The 21,761-nt window shown below is 49.9% G+C and overlaps 1 protein-coding gene across 2 annotated transcripts in view; it reads left to right on the top strand.

Annotated features, from left to right (window-relative positions):
• The window catches only part of IFRD2 (interferon related developmental regulator 2), a 206,769-nt gene that overhangs the window by 124,140 nt on the left and 60,868 nt on the right, over positions 1-21,761 (top strand). For both annotated transcript variants that reach the window (XM_069644127.1, XM_069644126.1), the window contains one exon: positions 7,704-7,885. In XM_069644127.1, the coding sequence (XP_069500228.1) occupies positions 7,704-7,885 (182 nt within the window). The remainder of the gene's footprint in view (positions 1-7,703; positions 7,886-21,761) is intronic.

Raw genomic sequence — 21,761 nt, 5'->3', positions numbered from 1 at the left:
AGTACTCTAATCTGCTTTCCATAACCATTACCCCTGATTACAGCTCTTTTCCACGTTGTTCCACTACTGGAACAGTTTGTGCCCAGCACTGCTCTACTTCATTAGTCCTCTGTTCCCGGGTGGACGTACGAGATTCTAACTGTCACCTTCTTCATCAGTTTATCAAACATACTCTCTACATGCATCATTGATTTTTACATCTCTCCCAAAGCTGCGATCACCAGGTCTCATGCTGGGGAAGATGACCTAGATCCTTCAGCCCTTGGGGTCTGCTAGTGGAGCTGTGGGGTTTACAAAAACCAGTCTATTTCTCATTTTTGTTTCCCCTCCCTCCGCCCCAGTTCGCCCCTCCTCCCCCGTCGCTATTGTTACCACCCTCTCACCTCTTGGTCAATTCAAAAGTCTGAATCCTCCCTGTAGTCTGTGGGCCTTTCTACTCTTCCTTGGGCTTCAAATATAGTGTTCCGACTCCAGAGCGCTCTCATCAAAAGGTTCGGAGAATGTACTCATCGGATAAGGCCCCAAACATGAACACAAATTATGGAGGGTACCTGTGCTGTTGGAGCCATTTTTATACCTTTCTTGCTGTCTCCAGGTAAACGCCCGCATTCTCTCCAGCATCTGGGTCAGTTGCTCTTACACACTATGGCGAGATGCAGCAGGCGTAGATATCCATGTTGGCCTCCTGAGCACACAACGGGACAACTCGCGTGCCCTCAGTGTCCCCTGGCATACTGATGATGGAATACATTAACTGCAGAGTACCTCGAGCTGGCAAGTAAGACTGTCCATGGCTCTCCCGTCCTCGCTCAGTTCCTTGCCCTGATAGTCACCTGAAACCTCTGCTGGATGCTGTTGGAAGCCGCACCAGTGTATCCCCGAGCCTCGGCGATCTCCATCAGGCGTGATCAGCCGTCTGTATTAATGTCAGCAGCCAATGATCTCTCCCAGATGGGCCCCTCACTGCGACGGCTGCCATATCTCCAGAGGTGTCCCCCGGTGCAGTCGGTAAAGCTATAGTGCCCCGGCTGCTTCCTTTCCCCCGCCGTTGAGGCTAGACCTGACCGCCATCTTGTTTAAAACGTTTCGACAAATGCAAGGTCTGATTTAGGAATCAAAACTTCGGTCAGGTGAGAAACACCCGACAGACTAAGTCCCCGGCGCCCTCTGGGATGGAGCTCACTTTCCAGGCTCTCATCAAGCGTTCCCGAGTGGTGTAAACGTTCCTCACAACCCTTGAGGGTAAGGACTTCTTAAAATATAGGACCTTATTTTTGTAAGGCAGTGTAAATGTGTTTTACTGTTCTTTGTACAAAGCGGATACATACTGGTTTATTACTTATATTTTGCTTTTTTCACTTGCTTTAATACGGTTTGTTCGTTTTCTAGTGTTAATCGAATCTGATCAATTCGAAAACTACATTATTGGTGCTCTTCAAGAGCCCTCCATGGCTGGATGTATATATGCTAATAGGTTATGTCTGGTAGTTTTGCTTACCTGTGATTTTCATAGATAAGTTTGTTTCAAGGCCTAAAAATTGGTGTATTTATATACTTTCTAACTTTAATCTAGTGCTCTTTCTGCTTAACTGAAGCATTCACCACAAGTGTACACCTTGCTACTCAGTCACATTACCTTGATAGTTTGGCTATACATTGGTGTCTTTTCCAGTTCCCCAGAATGGAGAGGCCTCTGTCTGCCCAGAGTGAATTCTGAAAATACTTGTACCATTTCAATTTCTAGTATTTTGAAATTGAAACTAGAGACCATAAGACTGCAAGAAATGTTGCTTCGAAGGGATTGTGTCCTCCGACGTATTCCTCATCTTAGATATATCCTTCCAGCTCTGCTGGCCTCGGAAAATTTTTTCTCCAGAGGGCGCTGCGCGTCGACGTCCCTCGAGTCGATGACCCTCGACAGCCGCCGTATCGACGCTCGACGTCATCCTGCCTATAAAGGCCGCGCGCAGCGTCCGTTGCTCAGTTCCGTTTTTCCGCGCTAACTCGGTGCCTCGGAATACCGTTGCTCAGTTCTTAGTACTATTTACTTCAAGTTATTCGAATCGTACTCGATGGCTTCCTCGTCGGAACCGACAACCCCTCGATCCGGCTTCAAAAAATGTCGAGATTGTGGGAAAAAGATGTCGTTGACCGATCCTCACAGAAATTGTCTGTGGTGCTTGGGAGCCGAACACCATTGTTCGGAGTGCGAGGACTGTATGTCCATGACAGCTAAGGCCCTGAAGGAGCGTAGGGGGAAGCTGGAGAAAGGTAAAACTTTTAAAGCTTCTTCTTCTTCGACGAAGTCGAGACATTCGTCTCCTCGTCACCATTCACGCTCCAGATCTCGGAGTGGGTCTCATCACTCCTCGAGATCGAAACACTCGAAGAGGAAACGTCGAAGATCCCCTTCTCCATCTTCCTCTTCAACTGTTTCGCCAAAAAGAATCCCTTGCCCCACGAAACATAGTTCCCGGGCTGAATGGGAGGAATTCAGAAAAAACATGATGAGCGTCTTCGAGAAAGCGGCCTCGACCCCCTCGAAGACTGCCGAGAGCGATGCTCTGGTCGAAAGACCCAAAGGTCAAAAACGCCGCGAGTGGCAGTACCCGGCGAAAGAAACCTCTCGAGCGCGTCTCGAACCCTCGAGTAGGACTATGACCTCCAAACCTTCCTCGAAGGTTCCGTCGACGCCGTCGACGAAGGTTCCGTCGACGTCGAGGTCTTCGACGCCGTTGTCGAAGGGACCTTCGACACACAGGTCTGTCGACTCGACACCGGCGTCGACGCCGAGAAAAGTCACGATGACCACACATCCAGTGACGATTACCAGGCCCTCGACGTCGATGGCGTCGATATTGTCGAGTAAAATTCCAATTCTGTCGAGGTCCTCGAGGCCTCCACCTCTGTTTTCGACGCCACGCTCGAAGCCGTCGGCGTCGGCGTCAACGACATCGACGCTTTCGAGGCCAATAATGACAAGTTCAGCACCCTCTGCCTTGGAAATGGGATTTACTCCCTTTATTAGTTCAGAACAATTGAGAACTATATCCTCAATTTTAGAAGAGGGTGATTTGTCAGAACAAGATGGGTTACAGGGACCTGTAACCCCAATTAGAGAGGAATTTTCCTCTGAAGAGCACAGATTAAAGGATCTTCATGATTCTTTACATGAGGCAAGTGGTTTAGACACTTCCCCTGAGGTGGATTTTGCTAAACCAGACCCTGGGGAGCATGCTGAAACCCCCTACAGAGCCTTAATGGCCAGAATTACAGAGTTCATGGGGTGGTCTACACCTTCACAATCTTTCCAGCAAGATGACCTCACGGATATTCTTGACAAAGGCCCACAAGAGGATCCAGTGGTGCCTTTTCATAAAGCTCTTCAGAGAAAGATCATGAGAAACTGGGAAACCCCAGATGTAATACCAGCAGTAAATAAAAAACTGTCTGCAAAGTACAGGGTATCTTCCACAGACCCAGAGTTCTTGTCTAAACATCCATCCCCAGAAAGTCTGGTGGTACAAGCAGCATCCTCTACCGACGTCAAGACGGCTTATCCTACTGTCCCACAGGACAGGGACGATAAAAAGTATGATGCTATGGCTAAGAAAGTCTTTTCAGCATGTAGCATGGCGTTAAAGTCTGTTAATGCTACTTGCACCCTTGCTAGGTTCAGCCATACACTTTGGGAGTGTGCTTCTACAGCGGCTGACTGCATCCCGGAGGGAGAAGAAAGGGATGCGTTCCTGAATATTATACAGGACGGTAAAGACGCTATGTGCGAATCCCTCCAGACGGGCATTGATTCGGCTGACAGTATCAGCAGAGCAATGGCGGCAAGTACATCAACCAGGCGGTTCGCTTGGTTGAGAAAGTCGGGTTTTGCCCCAGATGTGCAAGCCAGGCTCTTGAACAAGCCATTTGATGGCTCTTCTTTGTTCGGGAAAAAGGCGGATGACAGTTTAGAGAAACTGCAAACTTCAAAAGCAGCAGCAAAATCCCTAGGAGCTGCAATCCGTCAGACTCCTTTTCGTCCCACAGGAACCTCTGCGAGGGGCAAGTCCTTTCGCTTCTACTCCTCATTCGGAAGAGGTAGAGGACGACCGGCTCAAAGGGGTCAAAGAACTACCCGAGGTGGACGGGGTAGATATTCTAAAGCCGCAGCAACAGCAGGTGCCTCTTTACCATCGGCATCTGCATCAGCCGCCCCAAAACCACTCTGAGGACTTCCCTCACAGGACACCTGTAGGAGGCAGGTTGACTCAACATCTGGCGGAATGGCAGGCTATCACGTCAGATGCTTGGGCATTGGAAACAGTTGCCCAAGGTTACTGCCTACCTTTCCTACGTATACCTCAGAGTCATCCACCGGGGATCAGCTCTCAGAAAGCTCCAGATCCGCTCCTCTTGCAGGAAATTATAGACCTGCTAGAGAAAGGTGCCATAGAACCGGTACCTGTAGCGGAGAGGAACAAGGGCTGGTACTCCCCTTACTTTCTCATTCCAAAGAAAGACGGAGGACTGAGATCCATCTTGGACTTGCGAGAATTGAACAAATTCCTCAGGAAAGACAAATTCAAGATGGTCACTCTTTCTCAGATCCTCCAGGCCCTTCAGTTTCAGGACTGGTTGGTATCTCTGGACCTTCAGGACGCTTATTTCCATGTGCCTATCCATCTCAAACACAGGAAATACCTGAGAATCGCAATTGGCAACTCTCACTATCAATTTCGAGTACTGCCTTTTGGGCTGACCTCCGCCCCGAGGGTCTTCACCAAGTTAATGTCGGTAGTGGCGGCAAGTCTAAGGAGGGAAGGGATTCACGTCTACCCCTACCTGGACGATTGGCTGATCAGGGCTGTTTCTCCGGAGCAAGCTCAGATCCAGCTAAATCACGTATGCTACTCCCTTCACAAACTGGGCTTCTCCCTCAGTTTAAAGAAGTCTCAAATGATACCATCACAGAGACTCCAGTTCATAGGAGCGATCCTGGATACTTCCCTGGGAAAAGCCTCGCCACCAGAGGTGAGGGCTCAAGATATTCTACAGATGGTTACCAAGTTCCAACTTGCCCAACGTCTCCCAGCTTTCGACTTTTTGAGGTTTCTAGGCCTCATGGCATCCTGCATTTTCCTTGTGCCAGAGGCTCGCCTGAGAATGAGATCCCTCCAGTGGACACTGAGGACTCAGTGGTCTCAATTCTCAGGGAGAATGACAGATCTTCTTCAGGTTCCCGGCAGAGTGGCCCGAGACCTTCAGTGGTGGGCCTGTCAGGCGAACATTCTGAAAGGAGAACAGTTTTGGCAACCCTGGCCGGAGATAACAGTAGTCACGGATGCCTCACTCACTGGGTGGGGAGCCCACGCCAACGACTTGACCATCAGCGGTCGTTGGTCTCCATCGGAGTCCAGACTACACATCAACCTGTTAGAGCTGAGAGCCATCAAACTTGCGTTGAAGGCTTTCCTGCCAGTTGTACAAGGGAAGAACGTCCTGATAATGACGGACAACACGGTGGCCATGCATTACCTCAACAAAAGAGGAGGCGTAGGATCACTACCCCTGTGCAGAGAGGCGATGCAGCTCTGGTTTTGGGCAATCCAAGAAGGAATCTCTCTATCGGCAGTTCACCTAGCCGGAGAGAAGAACTTGACAGCGGACGCTCTGAGCAGGCAGAACAGTCTCCCACGAGTGGGAGCTAGCTCAGGAAGTCCTTCACGAGATCTTCGCCCTTTGGGGAACCCCTCAAGTAGATCTGTTCGCCACCAGTCTAAACAGGAAATGCGACCTGTTCTGCTCAAGGGAATTTCCTCCGAGAGGAGCTCTGGGAGACGCGTTCATAGTGGACTGGGAGTTTCCGCTTCTGTACGCGTTCCCACCGGTCCCTGTCATTCCTCAAATGATCAGGAGGTTGAGAAGATTCCGGCGAACCATGATCCTAATTGCCCCGGATTGGGCCAGGAGAACGTGCTACCCGGACCTTCTAGACTTGTCCATCTGCCCTCCATTTCGACTTCCTCTCAGAGAGAACCTACTCTCACAGAAGGGAGGTCAGGTTCTCCATCCAGACATCAAAACCCTCAACCTTCACGCTTGGCTTCTGAACGGCTGAGGTACAAGGATTGGGACCTCCCTGATGATGTTATGGAGGTGTTGCTTTCGGCAAGGAGACCAGCAACAAAGTCTTTATACCGCTGCCGTTGGAACAGATTTTGCAGCTGGTGTAGAGAACAGAATATCGACCCATTTTCATGTGGTACACCAATGGTTTTGTCCTTCCTACTATATTTGGCAAATTCAGGCCTTCAAGTTGGCACAATTAAGGGCTATTTCGCAGCGCTATCTATCTTTAAGCGTACTGCGGAGGAACCATCCTATTTCAAATTACCCTTGGTAATAAAGTTTCTAAAGGGGTTAACCAATGTTTATCCCCCAAGACCATTCCAAGTTCCCCTATGGGATTTAAACTTAGTATTAACTTTCCTGATGGGGACACCTTTCGAACCTCTCCATTCTTGTTCGTTAAGATTTCTTACCCTTAAGACTGTTTTATTAATAGCACTTACATCTGCTAGAAGGGTGAGCGAGTTACAAGCTCTTTCTTGTAAACCCCCTCATACAATCTTTCACAAAGACAAAGTTGTCCTACAAGTGAAACCTAATTTCCTCCCAAAAGTAGTCTCTGAATTCCATATCTCTCAGAAGATTATCCTACCATCTTTCTATCCTCCTCCTCACCCGGGGAAAGAGGAAGAGAGGTTACACAGACTAGACCCTAGGAGGGTTTTAAGTTTTTACATTAGTAGACTAGCCAGGATAAGACAGGCAGACCAGCTGTTTGTAGGCTACGCAGGTCACAAGCTGGGGTTACCAATAACTAAGCAGACCATTTCCAGATGGATCATTCTAGCCATTCTGGAATGTTATAAACTGGCAGGGAAAGAGCCCCCTCAAAACCTTAGGGCTCATTCGACCAGAGGTATTGCAGCTTCATCGGCCCTCAAAAGAGGCGTGCCGATTAAAGACATATGTGCGGCCGCTACATGGTCGTCTGTCCATACCTTTACACGTTTTTACAATCTGGATTCCTCCTCTAGTCAAGAGACTAGGTTTGGAAGGGCTGTACTGCATTCTATTCACCAATAGAAGACAGCGTGAAGTCAGTAGTCCCTCCTCCGAATATAGAATACTGCTATGGGAGCCTATCTAAGATGAGGAATACGTCGGAGGACACAATCCCTTCGAAGAACAAGTTACTTCTTACCTTGTAACGTTCTTTCGACGGGATGTTCCTCCGACGTATTCCTCATCGACCCTCCCATCCATCCCCGCAGTTTTACTTCCCTTGTTGTTGCAGCTTACGCTCCTTCAGGGTGATTAGTCTAGTCCAAACAGTAATACTGTGGGCTACAAAACGGAACTGAGCAACGGACGCTGCGCGCGGCCTTTATAGGCAGGATGACGTCGAGCGTCGATACGGCGGCTGTCGAGGGTCATCGACTCGAGGGACGTCGACGCGCAGCGCCCTCTGGAGAAAAAATTTTCCGAGGCCAGCAGAGCTGGAAGGATATATCTAAGATGAGGAATACGTCGGAGGAACATCCCATCGAAAGAACGTTACAAGGTAAGAAGTAACTTGTTATTCTACTTTCCAGATGTCATTATTTTTGCTTACCTCTGCCCTGATGCTTTTCTTACAGGATTTAAGTACTTGCCTCACATGCCTGGAAGGAATCTTCACCTCTTCATATGCGAATTCTGCCTCGCCTGCTGTAGTGCAGCACAACCCTCAGCTTCAACTTCTGCACTGCAGTGCACTGCATGCCTGGTCGCTGCTGCTAACCATCTGTCCTAACTCACAAGTTGAAAAGATCCTCCTAAAGTGAGTTCTGTGCTGGTTGTGGCATTGCAATGTATGAAAATATTGTTCATTTTCTTCCTTTACTAAATGTCTTGCCAGTGACATGAAGTATTTAGTGAGAGAAGTATCCTGGTGGCGGCTGTACTTTGTGCAGGCATTGAAAAATACACTTGGAGCATTGCCAATTCCTTGTTTTATACAAACACTTATTCTTTTACAAAAATTGAACACTACCCAAATAAATAGTTCTTGGGATATTTCCCATGTAGGTGGGACTACAACCACGTTTAAGCTCCCTACCTTCAGAGAGGAGAAATCTCTTTGCACATCATTCTGGTCCCAGCAGTTCAGTACTGAAATGGACTTAACATTCATTCCTTTGTTATATAAAGACTGGTATATTGAACATTCAATTTAAAAGTACATTCCAGTCCTATTAATGTTTTCCTTGTATGAACAGGTTTCCCTTGAGAAAGTCTTTCAGAAAGCAGTTCTAGGGCTAGGCTTGGTTTTTGTGCTTGAGACGTGCGTCTTTGATTTGTGTTATGCTGCTTGGGCCTTATTGTAGTTTCATAAGGGGGCATTCAGAGAGAATTACGATTTATAAATAGTTTTTAGTGAACTTTATATTTATTTTTGCTTTTAAACTGTACTGATGAAGGTTTTTTGCTTTGTACTGTTTATGAATGTCCTTTATCCGAATAAACATTTTTTGACGATGAGACAAATGTTTTATCTACACTGACTTGTGTGCCGGAAGCCAAAACTAAACTACAGCTGCCACCAGCCGGCCTAAAATGTAGTGTTGTATAATCACACTGGGGCCAACATTGGGTGCTCTAGGAGCCTTACGGGCTACAATAGGACAAAAGAATTAAGGATTGCAGTGTCTGGGGTACCAAGTCCCTCTAGCCACCAGAAGGCTAGGAAAAAGTGTAGGTGTCCCATAAGAGGCAGCAGAAACACAAATTACACTGCTCTTGCCTTTAGGAGAAGGACTGTAATTTGTACAACCAGATTTTCTCATACTTTTTGACTTGTGAAACTAAATTAATTTGTCAAACACCACAAACCAAGTACAGCTTTACTTAGTTTGTGGCGTTTGACTTTAAGGCAAATGTACCCTTCATAAACAGTACCCTTCATAAACAGTGTATTTTTGTTAACATTCTGCTACTTTTCCCTCTGTTAACTTTCCAGGCAACAAAATCTCATTACCAATTGACAGCTTGGTTAATCCTTTCTTTCCAGAACCCTAGACCAGAGATGTTATAATTGCCATCACTTCACTGACGTAGGGCACCTACCCCCCCCCCCTTAGTAACAAACCGGTGAGCACATATACCCAGGTTGAAAAGTGACGGGAGAAGCATGAAGAGGGTACGGTTGTTTGGAGTAGATTGAGATTCACCACTCAACAATTTTGCTAAACGCAATTAGAAAGTGAGGGCCCATGTAGTGGTTTGGCCACGGAAAAATGAAAAACAAGTAGTGAGTCGCAGTAGGCTGCCCTCTGCGCTGCCTCCTAATTCTAAGCGATGCAGAAAACAAGTCCTACTCCTAATGAATGGAAAGAATGCTTGGTGGTTGGGGGAGTAAATGGGAGCAGTACAGCCCCCAAGATCTAGCATCAGTCTAAAATTATGCAAGGACAGTAGTTTGTGGTCAACATGCAGTAATATGAACTCCAGCAAAGAACAGGGATCATATGCATGTTGCTTGATAACGACACATCGGGGGCGATCTGTTTTATTTATATAGCGCTCCGGACCCGAAGGTAAAAGGGTGCATCAAGAAATGGTTAGAGTACATTATATAAAGTTTACATTTATATATTTGTACATTTATGCAATAGTGCAGTTTTCAGGTAGGTACAGTTAAGTATAGGCAGTATCTTCCGGCATGGGGGAGGGCAGATGGAAAATGCTCGTTTTTTTCCAGTGCCAACTAATAACTTGTTTCCTAAAAGACTGAAAGGACTTGCTGGGTTTAATGTTGATTGGTAAGGTATGCCAGAGTTGGGAGGCAAGGACCGTGAAGCTGGATCCTCCAGCTCTTTTTAATGTGAATCTAGGCACTGTTAGGCATAAGGTATTGGAGGATCTGGTAATTCTGGTGGCAGATTTCATAGTGAATTTGTTGGTGAGATAGGGTGAGGCTAGATGGTTTAAGGCTTTGTAGGTGAGACGAATGGTTTTAAGGTCAATTATTTGTTGTATGGAGAGCCATTTGCATGATTTTCTTGTGGTGGTGATGTGATCTTGTTTGGGAATGTTTAAGGCTGCTCGTAGCGCGTTGTTTTGGAGTACCTGTAGTTTATTGATTATGGATTGCACCAAGGTATAGACAGTTACAGTAGTCCAGTTTGGACTGTATGAGAGCCCTGGCCAGCATAAGGCAGCTGTTAGAGGACAGGAAAGGTCTGCCGGCCCTGATAAGCTTGCCAGTTAGGCAGTGGCTGAGGCAGTAATGTTAATTTGTCTGGACAGGTTAGTGTTGCCATCAAGATAGAAGCCAAGGGTTTTCACACTTTTAACAATAGGAATGGTATTACCATCGATGATGAAGCTATTGTAGATGGGGCTAAGTTTCGCCAGGTTATTGGGTGATCCGACAGGGAGAAGCTCAGTCTTCTCATCATTCAGGCCGAGGCCGTGTATGGCCATACATGCCTGAATGATGGAGAAGATTTCGTTAATCCGGGTGACGTCAGCATTGTAGTTACCTGAGAGGGTAAGGAGTATCTGGGTGTCATCTGCATAATTGGTGTAGGTGACGCCCAGATGGTCCAATTTGTCAAAGAGTGGCTTTGTAAATATATTGTACAAAGTGAGCGAAACACAAAAGAGCCTTGTGGGACACCACGGGTGATGGGGATGGGGTCTGCTGCCGCTACTGGTGAAAAGACCCTCATAGTTCTATTGGCCAAGAAGGATTGAATCCACATGACCGCAGAGGAGGGGAAGTGAGCTGCGGAGGATAGGTGATTGCAGAGGATTTTGATCCACCAAATCGAAGGCCGCTGTAATGTCTAAAAGGAGTAAGATGGCGGTGTTACCTTTCTTTGATTTCATGAATCTGACTTTTGAGGTCAACAAGGGCCGTTTCAGTTCCATGTTGGGGTCTAAAGCCAGATTGACATATTCCTAACAGTTGGTTAGTCTCCATGTGGTCCTGAAGTTGCAGGTAGGCAACTCTGTCAAGGATTTTTATCAAGAATCGGACCGTGGTGATGGGTCTGTAATTGGTGGGTATGGCTGGGTCTAAAGATTGTTTTTTTTTAAGAATGGGAGAACCCATGATTGTTTCAAATTGCCAGGGAGTGAATTGGTAGAGAAGGACAGGTTGATTAGTTTAGCGATGAAGGGGGATAAATCTCTAGCTGCGTCTTTTATAATCTGGGCAGGGCAACTGTCCCCTTTACAGTTGGAAGGTTTTAGAGAGGCTATAATTTTTTGTACTTCCAGTGTGGTAACCTTTTTAAATGTGAAGCCTAAGTTGGTGTCACAGGGCGGTGGTGAACTTAGGTTGGTAGGCTTATTATTGGTGAGTTATTGTCGTTTGTCCTCTATTTTGGTTTGGAGCCCTGTAATTTTATTGGCAGGGGTGTTCTGAATACTGTGCACCAGGGTGTCTTTTGTGCACATGTCTTTGGGTGGAATAGGATTTTCTAATTCCTTTAGTAAATTAAATAATTGTTTGGTACAAGATCCTGCCTGATTTATCCTAACATTATAGGCTTCTTTCTTGATGCGAATTTTCTCCTTTTTGTATAAGGAGGATATATCCGTAAGATTGGTTTTGTTTTCAACAGATGGTTCTGTTTTCCACAGTAGTTCTAGCTTAGCTTTCTTTTTTCTCTGTATTTTGAGTTTGGGGGTGTACCAGGAGTTCAAGTGAGCTCTTGGTTTTCCTTTGCGCAGTTTCAATGGGGCGATGGTATCAATTGCAGTGGCCATAGAGTCGTTGAATGTGTTGACCATTAAGTTGAGGTCGGTGGTGGCCGGTAGTGCATTGAGAGGAGGAAGGACCAAAGGTATTGGGGCCTCTGCAGTAATGTTACGCTTGTTCCTGGTCGGGCAGGCTGGTGCCGTAGGGCATTATTTGGGATTTAAGTTATTGATATTAATTTCTAATGGGATGAGGTAGTGGTCAGTCCATGCAAGAGGTTGTGGGACTTTGCAGGTAATATTGCAAATGAGGACCGTTACCCAGTCGATGATTCTACCTTTCTGATGAGTAGGTTGAGAGCAGAGTTGTAAGAAGCCATGCTCAGCTAAAGCGTTGGCTAGGGAAGAGGCAGGAGAGTCACTGGGGGTCATTATACCCAAGGTTGAAATCTCCCAGGATGATTTGTGCAGATGGCTTGGAATTCTCAGCTATTAGCGAGGTGATGTCTTCCTCAAAGGCTCCATGATGGCCTGGGGGGCTATATATTAGGTTAATAGAGATCGTGCATTTGGGGGAGGTTTGCCACTTGATAGTGAGATTCTCACATGATTTTAATAGAGAGGAAGTGGCTGATATAAAGCCTAAGGATGATTTAAAGATGATAGCTACACCTCAAAGATAGTTGTCAGGGGTGTCAGCTGGGCGGTCACTAACTTTGGTGGTAAGGTTAGGATGGTGATTAGGTGGGAAGGGTGGTATGGTGGGCAGGAAGGGTGTGGGGCAGGGGCTAGGGGAGTGTCTCAGGCATCCTAGTTTAGCTAGGCCATTGCTGAAAGCTATGTTGATTGTTACCACTGCAAGGTACATTATCCTCCAAGAGACAGAAGGGGAAATCATAACAAGGCATTTTTTTTCTATTGAAATTGTTATGCTTCAAATGTACACTGAAATTCCAGATGCATTTTTTATTTGTGGCGCACGGTCCTTTCATCATGTAATTGCACAGAGGGTCCTTGTTATGATAGTCCCCGATGTGTTGGTTATCAAGCAACATGCATATGATGCCTGTTCTACGCTGGAGTTCATATTGCTGCATGTTGGCCATAGTAAAAATACTGTCCTTGCATAAGTTTATACTGATGCTAGAGCTTGGAGGCTGTACTGTTCTCACATTTACTCCCCCCAACCACCAAGCGTTCTTTCCATTCATTATGAGTAGGACTTGTTTCCTGCATTTCTTAGAACTAGGAGGCGGCGCAGAGGGCAGCCTGCTGTGACTCACTACTTTTCTTTCATTTTTCCGTGGTCAACCCACTACATGGGGCCCTCACTTTCTAATTCCGTTTTGCAAAATTGTGGAGTGGTGCATTTCGAACTACTCCAAACAACCGTGCCCTCTTCATGCTTTCTTCCGTCACTTTTCAACCTGGGTATATGTGCTCACCAGTTTGTTACTAAGGGGAAAAGGTTCCCCACGTCAGTGAAGTGACTGCAATTATAACATCATCTCTGGTCTGAGGTTCTGGAAAGCAAGGATTAACCAAGCTGTCAATTGGTAATGAGATTTTGTTGCCTGGAAAGTTAATAGAGGGAAAAGTAGTAGAATGTTAACATAAAAATATACTGTTTATGAAGTGTACATTTGCGTTAAAGTCAAACGCCACAAACTAAAGCTGTACTTGGTTTGTGGCGTTTACACCAATTTAGTTTTCACACAGTTCAAAAAGTGTGAGAAAATATGGTTGCACAAATTAGGCCTTCTCCTAAAGGCAAGAGCAGAATCAAATTTTTGTTTCTGCTGCCTCTTTTATGGGACACCTACACTTTTTCCTAGCCTTCTGGTGGCTAGAGGGACTTGGTACTCCAGACACTGCAATCCTAAATGTTCATTTTTTTTTTTTTGTGTCCTATTGTAGCCTATATAGCTCCCAGAGCACCCAATGTTGGTCCCAGTATCATTATACAACACTACATTTTAGGCCGGCTGGTGGCAGCTGTAGTTTAGTTTTGGCTTCAGGATTGTAATCGGACTTACTGCCTTACTAGATTGGTGTATAGCCATTGGGATACTAATGCATGTAAGTCCTGCACATGCATTTTCTGGAGGAGTTTTTTTTCTTGCGCTGCAAGATGAGGCACCTGCTCTATAAAGTTGTGCCCTCTGGGCTTCCATTTGGGGGAGTGGGCACTAAGGAACTATAGTCCTTCAGGCAGCACATCTAGCACGAGTGAGCAAATGTTCAAGTGGATGTGCGGAAAAGGCGGTTTTGCCAACTACGAATGGCAATTTAAGAATCGTTCTTTTCCTCCAGGGGATCACTTCTAGTCAACCTATTTGCAACAGTGCTGAACAGCATGTGTCGCCATATGCTTTGTGGGAAGGGTGGGAGGAAAAGGGTCATTTAGGGACGCTCTTGAGCATTTCCTCCCCTTCCTCCAATTCTGAATGTCCTAAAGAAGTTCTGGATCTCCCAAGTATTGCAAGGTTCTCCTCATTGCTCTCCATTGGCATCAGGCACTGGTTTTCCGATTTGCTGCTTATGGCAAGTCTCAACCTCTCCTTCACCCCCACTATCCCTCCTTCTGGCTGTCTTTCTCCAGCAAATAGCGATGGTACTGCACTCTTGCTCTCGGTTGCTTTTCTTAGTTCTCTGGTACTTAAGAAGCTAATGTTTGGTCACCAGGAAGACGACCTTTAAGCAGTAGGTTGCTGCGAGGAAGCCTTCTACATGAGCCACTGGATGGTCAAAGGTCTTCAGATTGCCTGCCGGCCTCAATAGACTGCATTCTATCCGTCTTTGGCACATTTAATTCATTCATGTGCTCCATTTTCATTGTCCAGGGTCTGTTTGGCGGACTTTGGGCCCTGGGCCCTTCCTCTCTGAGGACAAAGTGGTGTCCTTTTCCAATCAGATAATCTAATACCACTTCTGGGGACATTTGCACCTGTACCAACCTAACTGATGTTCACATAAACCAGGCCATTTCTTTACCGGGCTTCTTTCCATGTCCCCCAGAGAGAAGCTGATCGAAAGTCTAGACTGTGGAGGATTTGAAGAGATGTGTGGCTTTATCTATAGAGGACTCCTAGGTCCTCGGACAGAGCGTTAGTTGCTTGTTTTCCTGGATGGGCACTGCCAAAGGTGACAAACCACCATAGCCAGGTAGATCATCTTGTGCATGTCTCCATCCTACCATTTCACAGCAAGGTGCCACCTCAAGGCATTTGCGCTCATCTGACCAGAAAAGAGTACGGAAATGGCCTTCAAGCGGCATGTGCCATGGGAGGCATATGCAAAGCAGCATGGGCTTTCCCTTCAGCGTTTTGTAAATGGCCCTCGCTGTATTCCAGTTCCTAGGCTGATGCCTAGTTCAGGTAATCATTCTGAAAATATTTTTGCAGCAGTGTAGGTTCCCTCCTCCCTACGGAGGAGTAGTGCTTGGTACTCTTCTAAAGGTATGAAGGTAAGGTAAGGGACATTGAGTAAGGAAATGTTACTCACCGTAGCAACTACTGTATTTCTTGTCCAAATTCCCATTTCCTCAATATGCATGTCCTCCATCTCCCTAATAAGTTGGTTCTCTTACTGGAGCGTGGGAGGTGGAGACTAGTGCATGGCGCACAAACACAACTGGTCTGCCACCCCTTAAATTCTTAGGGCTCTGTTCCCAACCTCACTTGGCAGGAACTACCCAAAAGTATGCAGGAAAGGGGACTTTGGAATAGGGGTACAGTAGTCAGTACAGTGATTAACTTTTCCTATGTTGAGCCTTGCAGCGCTCGGTTTCAGTGTGAAAACACAATTTCTCCAGCATGGGGTCTGGCATGGTTTCACATGCTCATGAATATTCCCCGTCGTCAGGCTGGGAATCCTCGGTAAAGAAAAAACCAGTATCAGTTTCGTTTCTGATCTGTCTTTCGTAGTAATAACCAATCACTGGTCTCTGCGTCATACTGACCACAGCCAATGACTGCCCTCTACCTAAGCACCGCCTCTGGCAGCCATCTTCAGATTTTTACCGCACGTTCATGTGTTGGGATCCTCGTGCTATTGCTCTCGAGCGTTAGTGCTATTTTTTCACTTTTTTTCTCAAAAACTTCGTTTTTTCGGTCCGAAGAGCCTCAAGCTCCACCGATTCTCCATCCGATCAACGGGGACCCGTGTCGGATTCGCCTGCGCCCCTCAAGGGTGAAGATTTCTTCGAGCTACGCTTTTGGAGGACTCCAGAAGTTTCTCAGGCCCGGTCATGGCCCAAGAGAAGGGGAGCTCGACGCCCGGAAAGCTGTTCAGGGTCTGCCCTGGATGTCAGCTGCAGAACGTCTTCAAGGAGGACGAACACTCTTTTTGTCTTTACTGCCTACATGAGGACAAGACGTACGTGGAGAAGGACTGTGCGTGTTGCGGCAACATGTCGGAGCGGACCATGAAGGACCGCCATCAACGTCTCGCCAACTGGCTGGAAGGGAAGAGCCCGTCCGGCGAGAAGAAGAGGAAGAAAGCCGAGCGGTCTTCTAAGACCTTTGAGGACGCCCCGGCGACGGGGGTCCAACATAAGGCCAAGCACTGCGAGTCCGCTGGCACCGGGAGCGCCGAACGGTCGGGCTCTACGGGCGCCAGGCAGGGCGCACCCTCCCCGGCACCATCAACCACGAGCCAACGCTCTGGGTCGGGTAAGAGGAAGGCCGAGCACCCGGCGAAGCTCCTGGAGAGGCCCCGGTCGAGCTCGAAGGCGGAGGGGGAGCGAGGCAGTGTCCCCCCCCCTCAAGGATAAGGCGGTGAGCGCACCTAGGGTGGTGAAGGCCTTAATCCATCCGGCCAAGCCCTCTATCGAAACTGTCGCGGCGGCCCTGGCTCAGCCTGTGGAGGCTACACCAGTGGTGGCGACCTCGGGGCTCAGAGTCTCCCTGCCACCTCGGAGGGAGTCCTCTTTTGTGCCCATCGATCGACCGTGAAATCCCCCGTGGGGAAGAAAAAGGGGGGGCAGGGCGTCGTCGTAGATTCGGCCTCAACCTCGGAGGAGGAGCTGGTCGAAGTCTTAAGCCACGGCCTCGGCGTGGAAGAAGATCGGCCCGTCGGGATGGATCCCGACGCAGGTGACGACGACATCATCGAGGGTACCGACGGGGCCCCTGATTGCCCGTCGGATTCCCCTCTGCCAGCGCCGCGAGACAACTCGGCGGCCATTTTGTTGGCTATACAGTCCTTATGCTCAGAGATAAGGACGAGACTACCGTTGCCGACGGAACCTCTCCCGTCGGGGGACCCAGAACCGGGACCTTCTGGTGTTCCCCCTACCAAGAAAAGAAGGATCCACCCTCCGCCTCCTTTTCAGCCGTCGCGCCCCTCCCAGCCCTCCTCCCCGTCCACCCGAGGGGATGATACAGGGACTGACACGGCAGCAACGGGTACGGACGACGAGGTATACGACGAGGATGTACCGTCGTCGCCTCCCACCAGGGCTTCTCCGCCCGACGAGATTGGATCGTTCCACTCCATGATCACCAGGGCATCCGAGCTTTTCCAACTCTGCCCTGAGGAGAAGAAGAAGGAAGGTTTCCTTTATCAGCGGCGCGAGGCCAAGAGGAAGACGGTCCTCTCAGTGCCTCTATTGGACGACATTTGGGATGAGGGCCTCACCCTCCTCAAGAACCCTTCCACAACGCCAGCTAGAAGAGACTGGTACGAGAAGTACCGGGTCCCGGACACGGCCCCCCTGTGCCTCCGGGCGCATCCTACCCCGGACTCCGTCGTCTCCGCGGCGGCCAGGAAAAAAGCGGGGGGGGGGGGGTGCGGCCTCCACATCGACTTCCCCACCGGACGGCGAGGGAAAGAAATTGGACGCTATGGGACGCAGAGTCATCTCGTCTGCGGCGACGACGATTAAAGCGGCCAACGCCTTGGCTATCGTGGCCCGCTACGACAGGGAGCTCTGGTACAAACTGGCTCCCCTACTGGACTTCTTGCCGGACGACAAGAGGGCAGAGGCCCTGGAGATCCTGCAGGAAGGTGAGGTGGCTTCGGACCACGCCATTACCGTTGCGACGGACATCGCCGACACTGGGTTCCGCCAGTTGGGCAACGGCGTTTGCCTTAGGCAGCGTGGATGGCTCAAGGCTACGGACTTCCGTCAAGACGTTCAGACCAGAGTCCTGGACATGCCCTTCGATGGGAACAACCTGTTTGGGAAAACAGTGGACGATTCCCTTCAGGCCATTAAAGCGGACACCGAGACGGCCCGGGCCCTTGGAGTTCTGCAACAACGACGGACGCCCTTTCGGAGCAGCGGAGGCAAGGGCGCCTCCAAAAGTTCCGGCGGCGGTTTCTCCACCTACCGTCAAGCGGCCCGCTCGTCGGCTCAGGAGGCCTACAGAGGACGAGGCAAGTCTGGCGGACCCCGCCGTCGTCGCCAAGGAGGTCAAGGCGGCAAAGCCTTGTCGAAGCAGGATTGAACCGACCGTGGGGTCGGGCCCCCACCGAAGCACCCCGGTGGGAGGCCGGCTGGCGAGCTTCGTCAGCGTGTGGGAGTCCATCTCCACCGACCGTTGGGTGCTGGACGCCTTGGCCCGGGGCCACGCGCTCGAGTTTCAAAGGTGTCCGCGCGTCCCCCCCGTGGCCAGGAAAGAACTTCACGTCCCTCAACTTCTCCTGGAGGTAAAGGCGATGCTCAGGAAGGGCGCCATCGAACTCGTCCCAAAGAGGCTTCGGGGCTCCGGAGTTTACTCGAGATACTTCCTCGTGAAGAAGAAGACGGGGGGATGGCGCCCCATCCTGGACCTGCGACGTCTGAACAAGTTCATCAAGGTGCAAAAGTTCCGGATGGTCACCCTCCAGCACGTCCTGGGTCAGCTGGAGGAAGGAGACTTCCTGTCGTCGTTGGATTTGGAGGATGCCTACTTCCATATTCCCATCCTAAAGGGGCACTGAAAATTCCTCAGGTTTGTGGTCCAAGGGCGTCACTACCAGTTCAAAGCCCTCCCCTTCGGACTACGGTCGGCACCCAGGGTATTCACCAAGTGCCTTGCACCGGTGGCGGCGCAGCTGCGCCGCGAGGGGATCCACGTCTACCCCTACCTGGACGACTGGCTCATCCGAGCCAAGACGAGGGAGCTCGCCGTGGATCACACGGCAAGGACCGTCTGACTTCTCACGGACCTGGGATTCTCCGTGAACTACGCCAAGTCTCACCTGGTACCCGTGCAAAACGCACTGTTTCTGGGAGCGAAGCTCGACACAGTGTCTCTTCTGGCCTTCCCGTCGGAAGAAAGGACCAGGTCCATCCTGGGCAAGGTACAGCGGATGTTGGTTTCCGACGCGGCCAAGGTGAGGTCCATCAAGTCCCTCCTCGGAATGATGTCTTCCTGCATCTACCTCATTCCCATGTGCAGGCTCCGGATGCGCCCGTTGCAGGAGTTCCTGGACGCGCGCTGGATCCAAACGACGGGCAGCTTCGAGGAGAGGATCACACTCGACGAGAGTTTCCGCCGAGCGGTCCGGTGGTGGGGCAACCGCACGCATCTGACGGCGGGCATGGACTTCCAGACCACCAGCAGACAGTGACCACCGATGCCTCGCTGGAAGGGTGGGGAGCGCACACCGAAAATCTGCACGCGAGAGGCCTTTGGCTCCCGACGGAGAAGTCCCTCCATATCAACGTCCTGGAGCTCCGTGCAGTGTTCTGGGCCCTCAGGTCCTTCCTTCCGTCCCTCAAGGGCAAGGTGGTGAGGATCTTCACCGACAACACCACCACCATGTTTTACATCAGGAAACAGGGCGGAACCAGGTCCCCAGCGCTGTCCAAGGAGGCGCAGGACCTGTGGCATTGGGCCGTCGCCCAAAGGATGTTTCTGGTGCCGTTTCATCTGGCAGGGATAAAAAACACCATCGCCGACTCACTCAGCAGGGAGCTGCGCTCGTGCCACGAGTGGGAACTACGGCAGGATCTAGTGGATCGCCTCTTCCGACAGTGGGGCACACCCCAGATCGACCTGTTTGCGACGGCGACGAACTCCAAGTGCCGGAGGTTCGCCAGCAGGTTTCCCCAGGCGAGGAGCATGGGCGATGCCTTCTCGTTCCCCTGGGAGGGCCTGTTCCTCTACGCGTTCCCTCCTTTGCCACTGCTAATCCGGCTCGTCAACCAGCTCAAGAGGTCACGGTGCAGGATGATCCTCGTCGCACCTGCGTGGCCGAGGCAGATATGGTTCCCGGACCTTCTGGACTTGTCAGCGTCCCCGCCAATCAAGCTGCCGGTGGACGCGGATCTACTCTCCAGGGAAGGAGGCGCCATCCTCCACCACGACCTGAAATCGCTGAACTTGCAGGCCTGGCTCCTGCAGCGCTAGAGTTTGGAGGATACGACAAACCGGCCGACTGCAGAGAGGGTCTTGCAAAGGCCAGGGCGTCCTCGACTCTTAAATGCTACGGACACAAATGGAAGAGGTTCTCTGTCTGGTGCCACGCACAGAAGATTAACCCTCTATGGATTACGGCTCCCCAGGTACTGCCGTACCTGCTGACGCTGGCCAAAGCTGGACTGGCACACGCGTCCATCAAGATTCATCTTGCTGCGATCTCCCGATACACCAGAACCACGGGCCGGACGTCCTTGTGGTCTCATCGTCTGGTGAAAGAGTTCATGAAGGGACTGTTCAGATCGTTCCCGCCGGTGAAGGCTCCGGCCCCGGCGTGGGAGCTCAACGTGGTGCTGACCAAGCTCATGGGACCTCCGTTCGAGCCTCTGCACTCGGCCCCGTTGAAGTTTCTGTCGTGGAAAACAGCGTTTCTTGTGGCCATCACCTCCGCACGGGTGGGAGAGATCCAGGCCCTTTCATGCAAGGCCCCGTACTTGACTTTTCACGACACGAGGGTAGTGCTCAGGACGCACCCCTCCTTCATGCCGAAGGTACCGTCGGACTTCCATCTCAACGAACCCTTGGTGTTGCCTGTGTTCTTCCCGTCGCCTTCGTCGCCGGCTGAGAGGACTTTGCACTCGCTGGATGTGGCTAGAGCGCTGAAGTTCTACGTGGACCGCACGAAGTGTTTTCGGAAGACGTCACAACTCTTTGTGAACTTTGGACCTGTCAATCAGGGGAAGGCTCTCTCGAAGGCTTCCATTTCCAGATGGCTCTCCGGCTGTATCATGTACTGTCATCGGTTGGCAAACCGACCGCTGCCTGGCCGTCCGAGAGCCCATTCCACCAGAGCGATCGCAGCTACCACGGCGTTCCTTTCTGGTGTGCCCCTGCTGGACATATGCAGGGCTGCTACGTGGAGGTCGACGCACACCTTCACGAAATTCTACTGCGTCGATCGGGATTCCAGGGAGGAGTCCAGGGTCGGCCAAGCATTGCTGCGCAACCTGTTCACCTGAGGTGAGCCTGGTGAGGAGGTAAGATGCTTAATGTTGAGTTTGATGTACTGCTTGATGTTGAGCCGTTGCCACCTCCCGTGGTTGTGCATGTGTGTACTGCTATGTATTCTTTATTCATGAGCATGTGAATCCATGCCAGACCCCATGCTGGAGAAGGAACAAGTTACTTACCTGTAACTGTTGTTCTCCAGCATGGGTCTGGCATGGGTTCACATACGAACCCTCCCGCCTACCCCTCTGCGGCTCTTCACTTGGTCATACTGCCACTTCACGTGCTTCCAAATCTGAAGATGGCTGCCAGAGGCGGTGCTTAGGTAGAGGGCAGTCATTGGCTGTGGTCAGTATGACGCAGAGACCAGTGATTGTTTATTACTACGAAAGACAGATCAGAAACTAAACTGATACTGGTTTTTTCTTTACCGAGGATTCCCAGCCTGACAACGGGGAATATTCATGAGCATGTGAATCCATGCCAGACCCATGCTGGAGAACAACAGTTACAGGTAAGTAACTTGTTCCTTGTCTATGATCTGGAGACTTCTGAAATGAATTGCTGATGTTCAAAAAAGGTATGTTGGAAATGTCCAACTATGACGCTTAGTTGTCAATCATACATTAATTGTGGTTGTTATGCAAT

This window comes from Ambystoma mexicanum, chromosome 2p, assembly GCF_040938575.1.
Source record: "Ambystoma mexicanum isolate Mex_15411 chromosome 2p, UKY_AmexF1_1, whole genome shotgun sequence".
NCBI lineage: Eukaryota > Metazoa > Chordata > Amphibia > Caudata > Ambystomatidae > Ambystoma > Ambystoma mexicanum.
The sequence above is the reverse complement of the archived record's forward strand: the minus strand, read 5'-3'. Positions and strand labels throughout refer to the sequence as shown.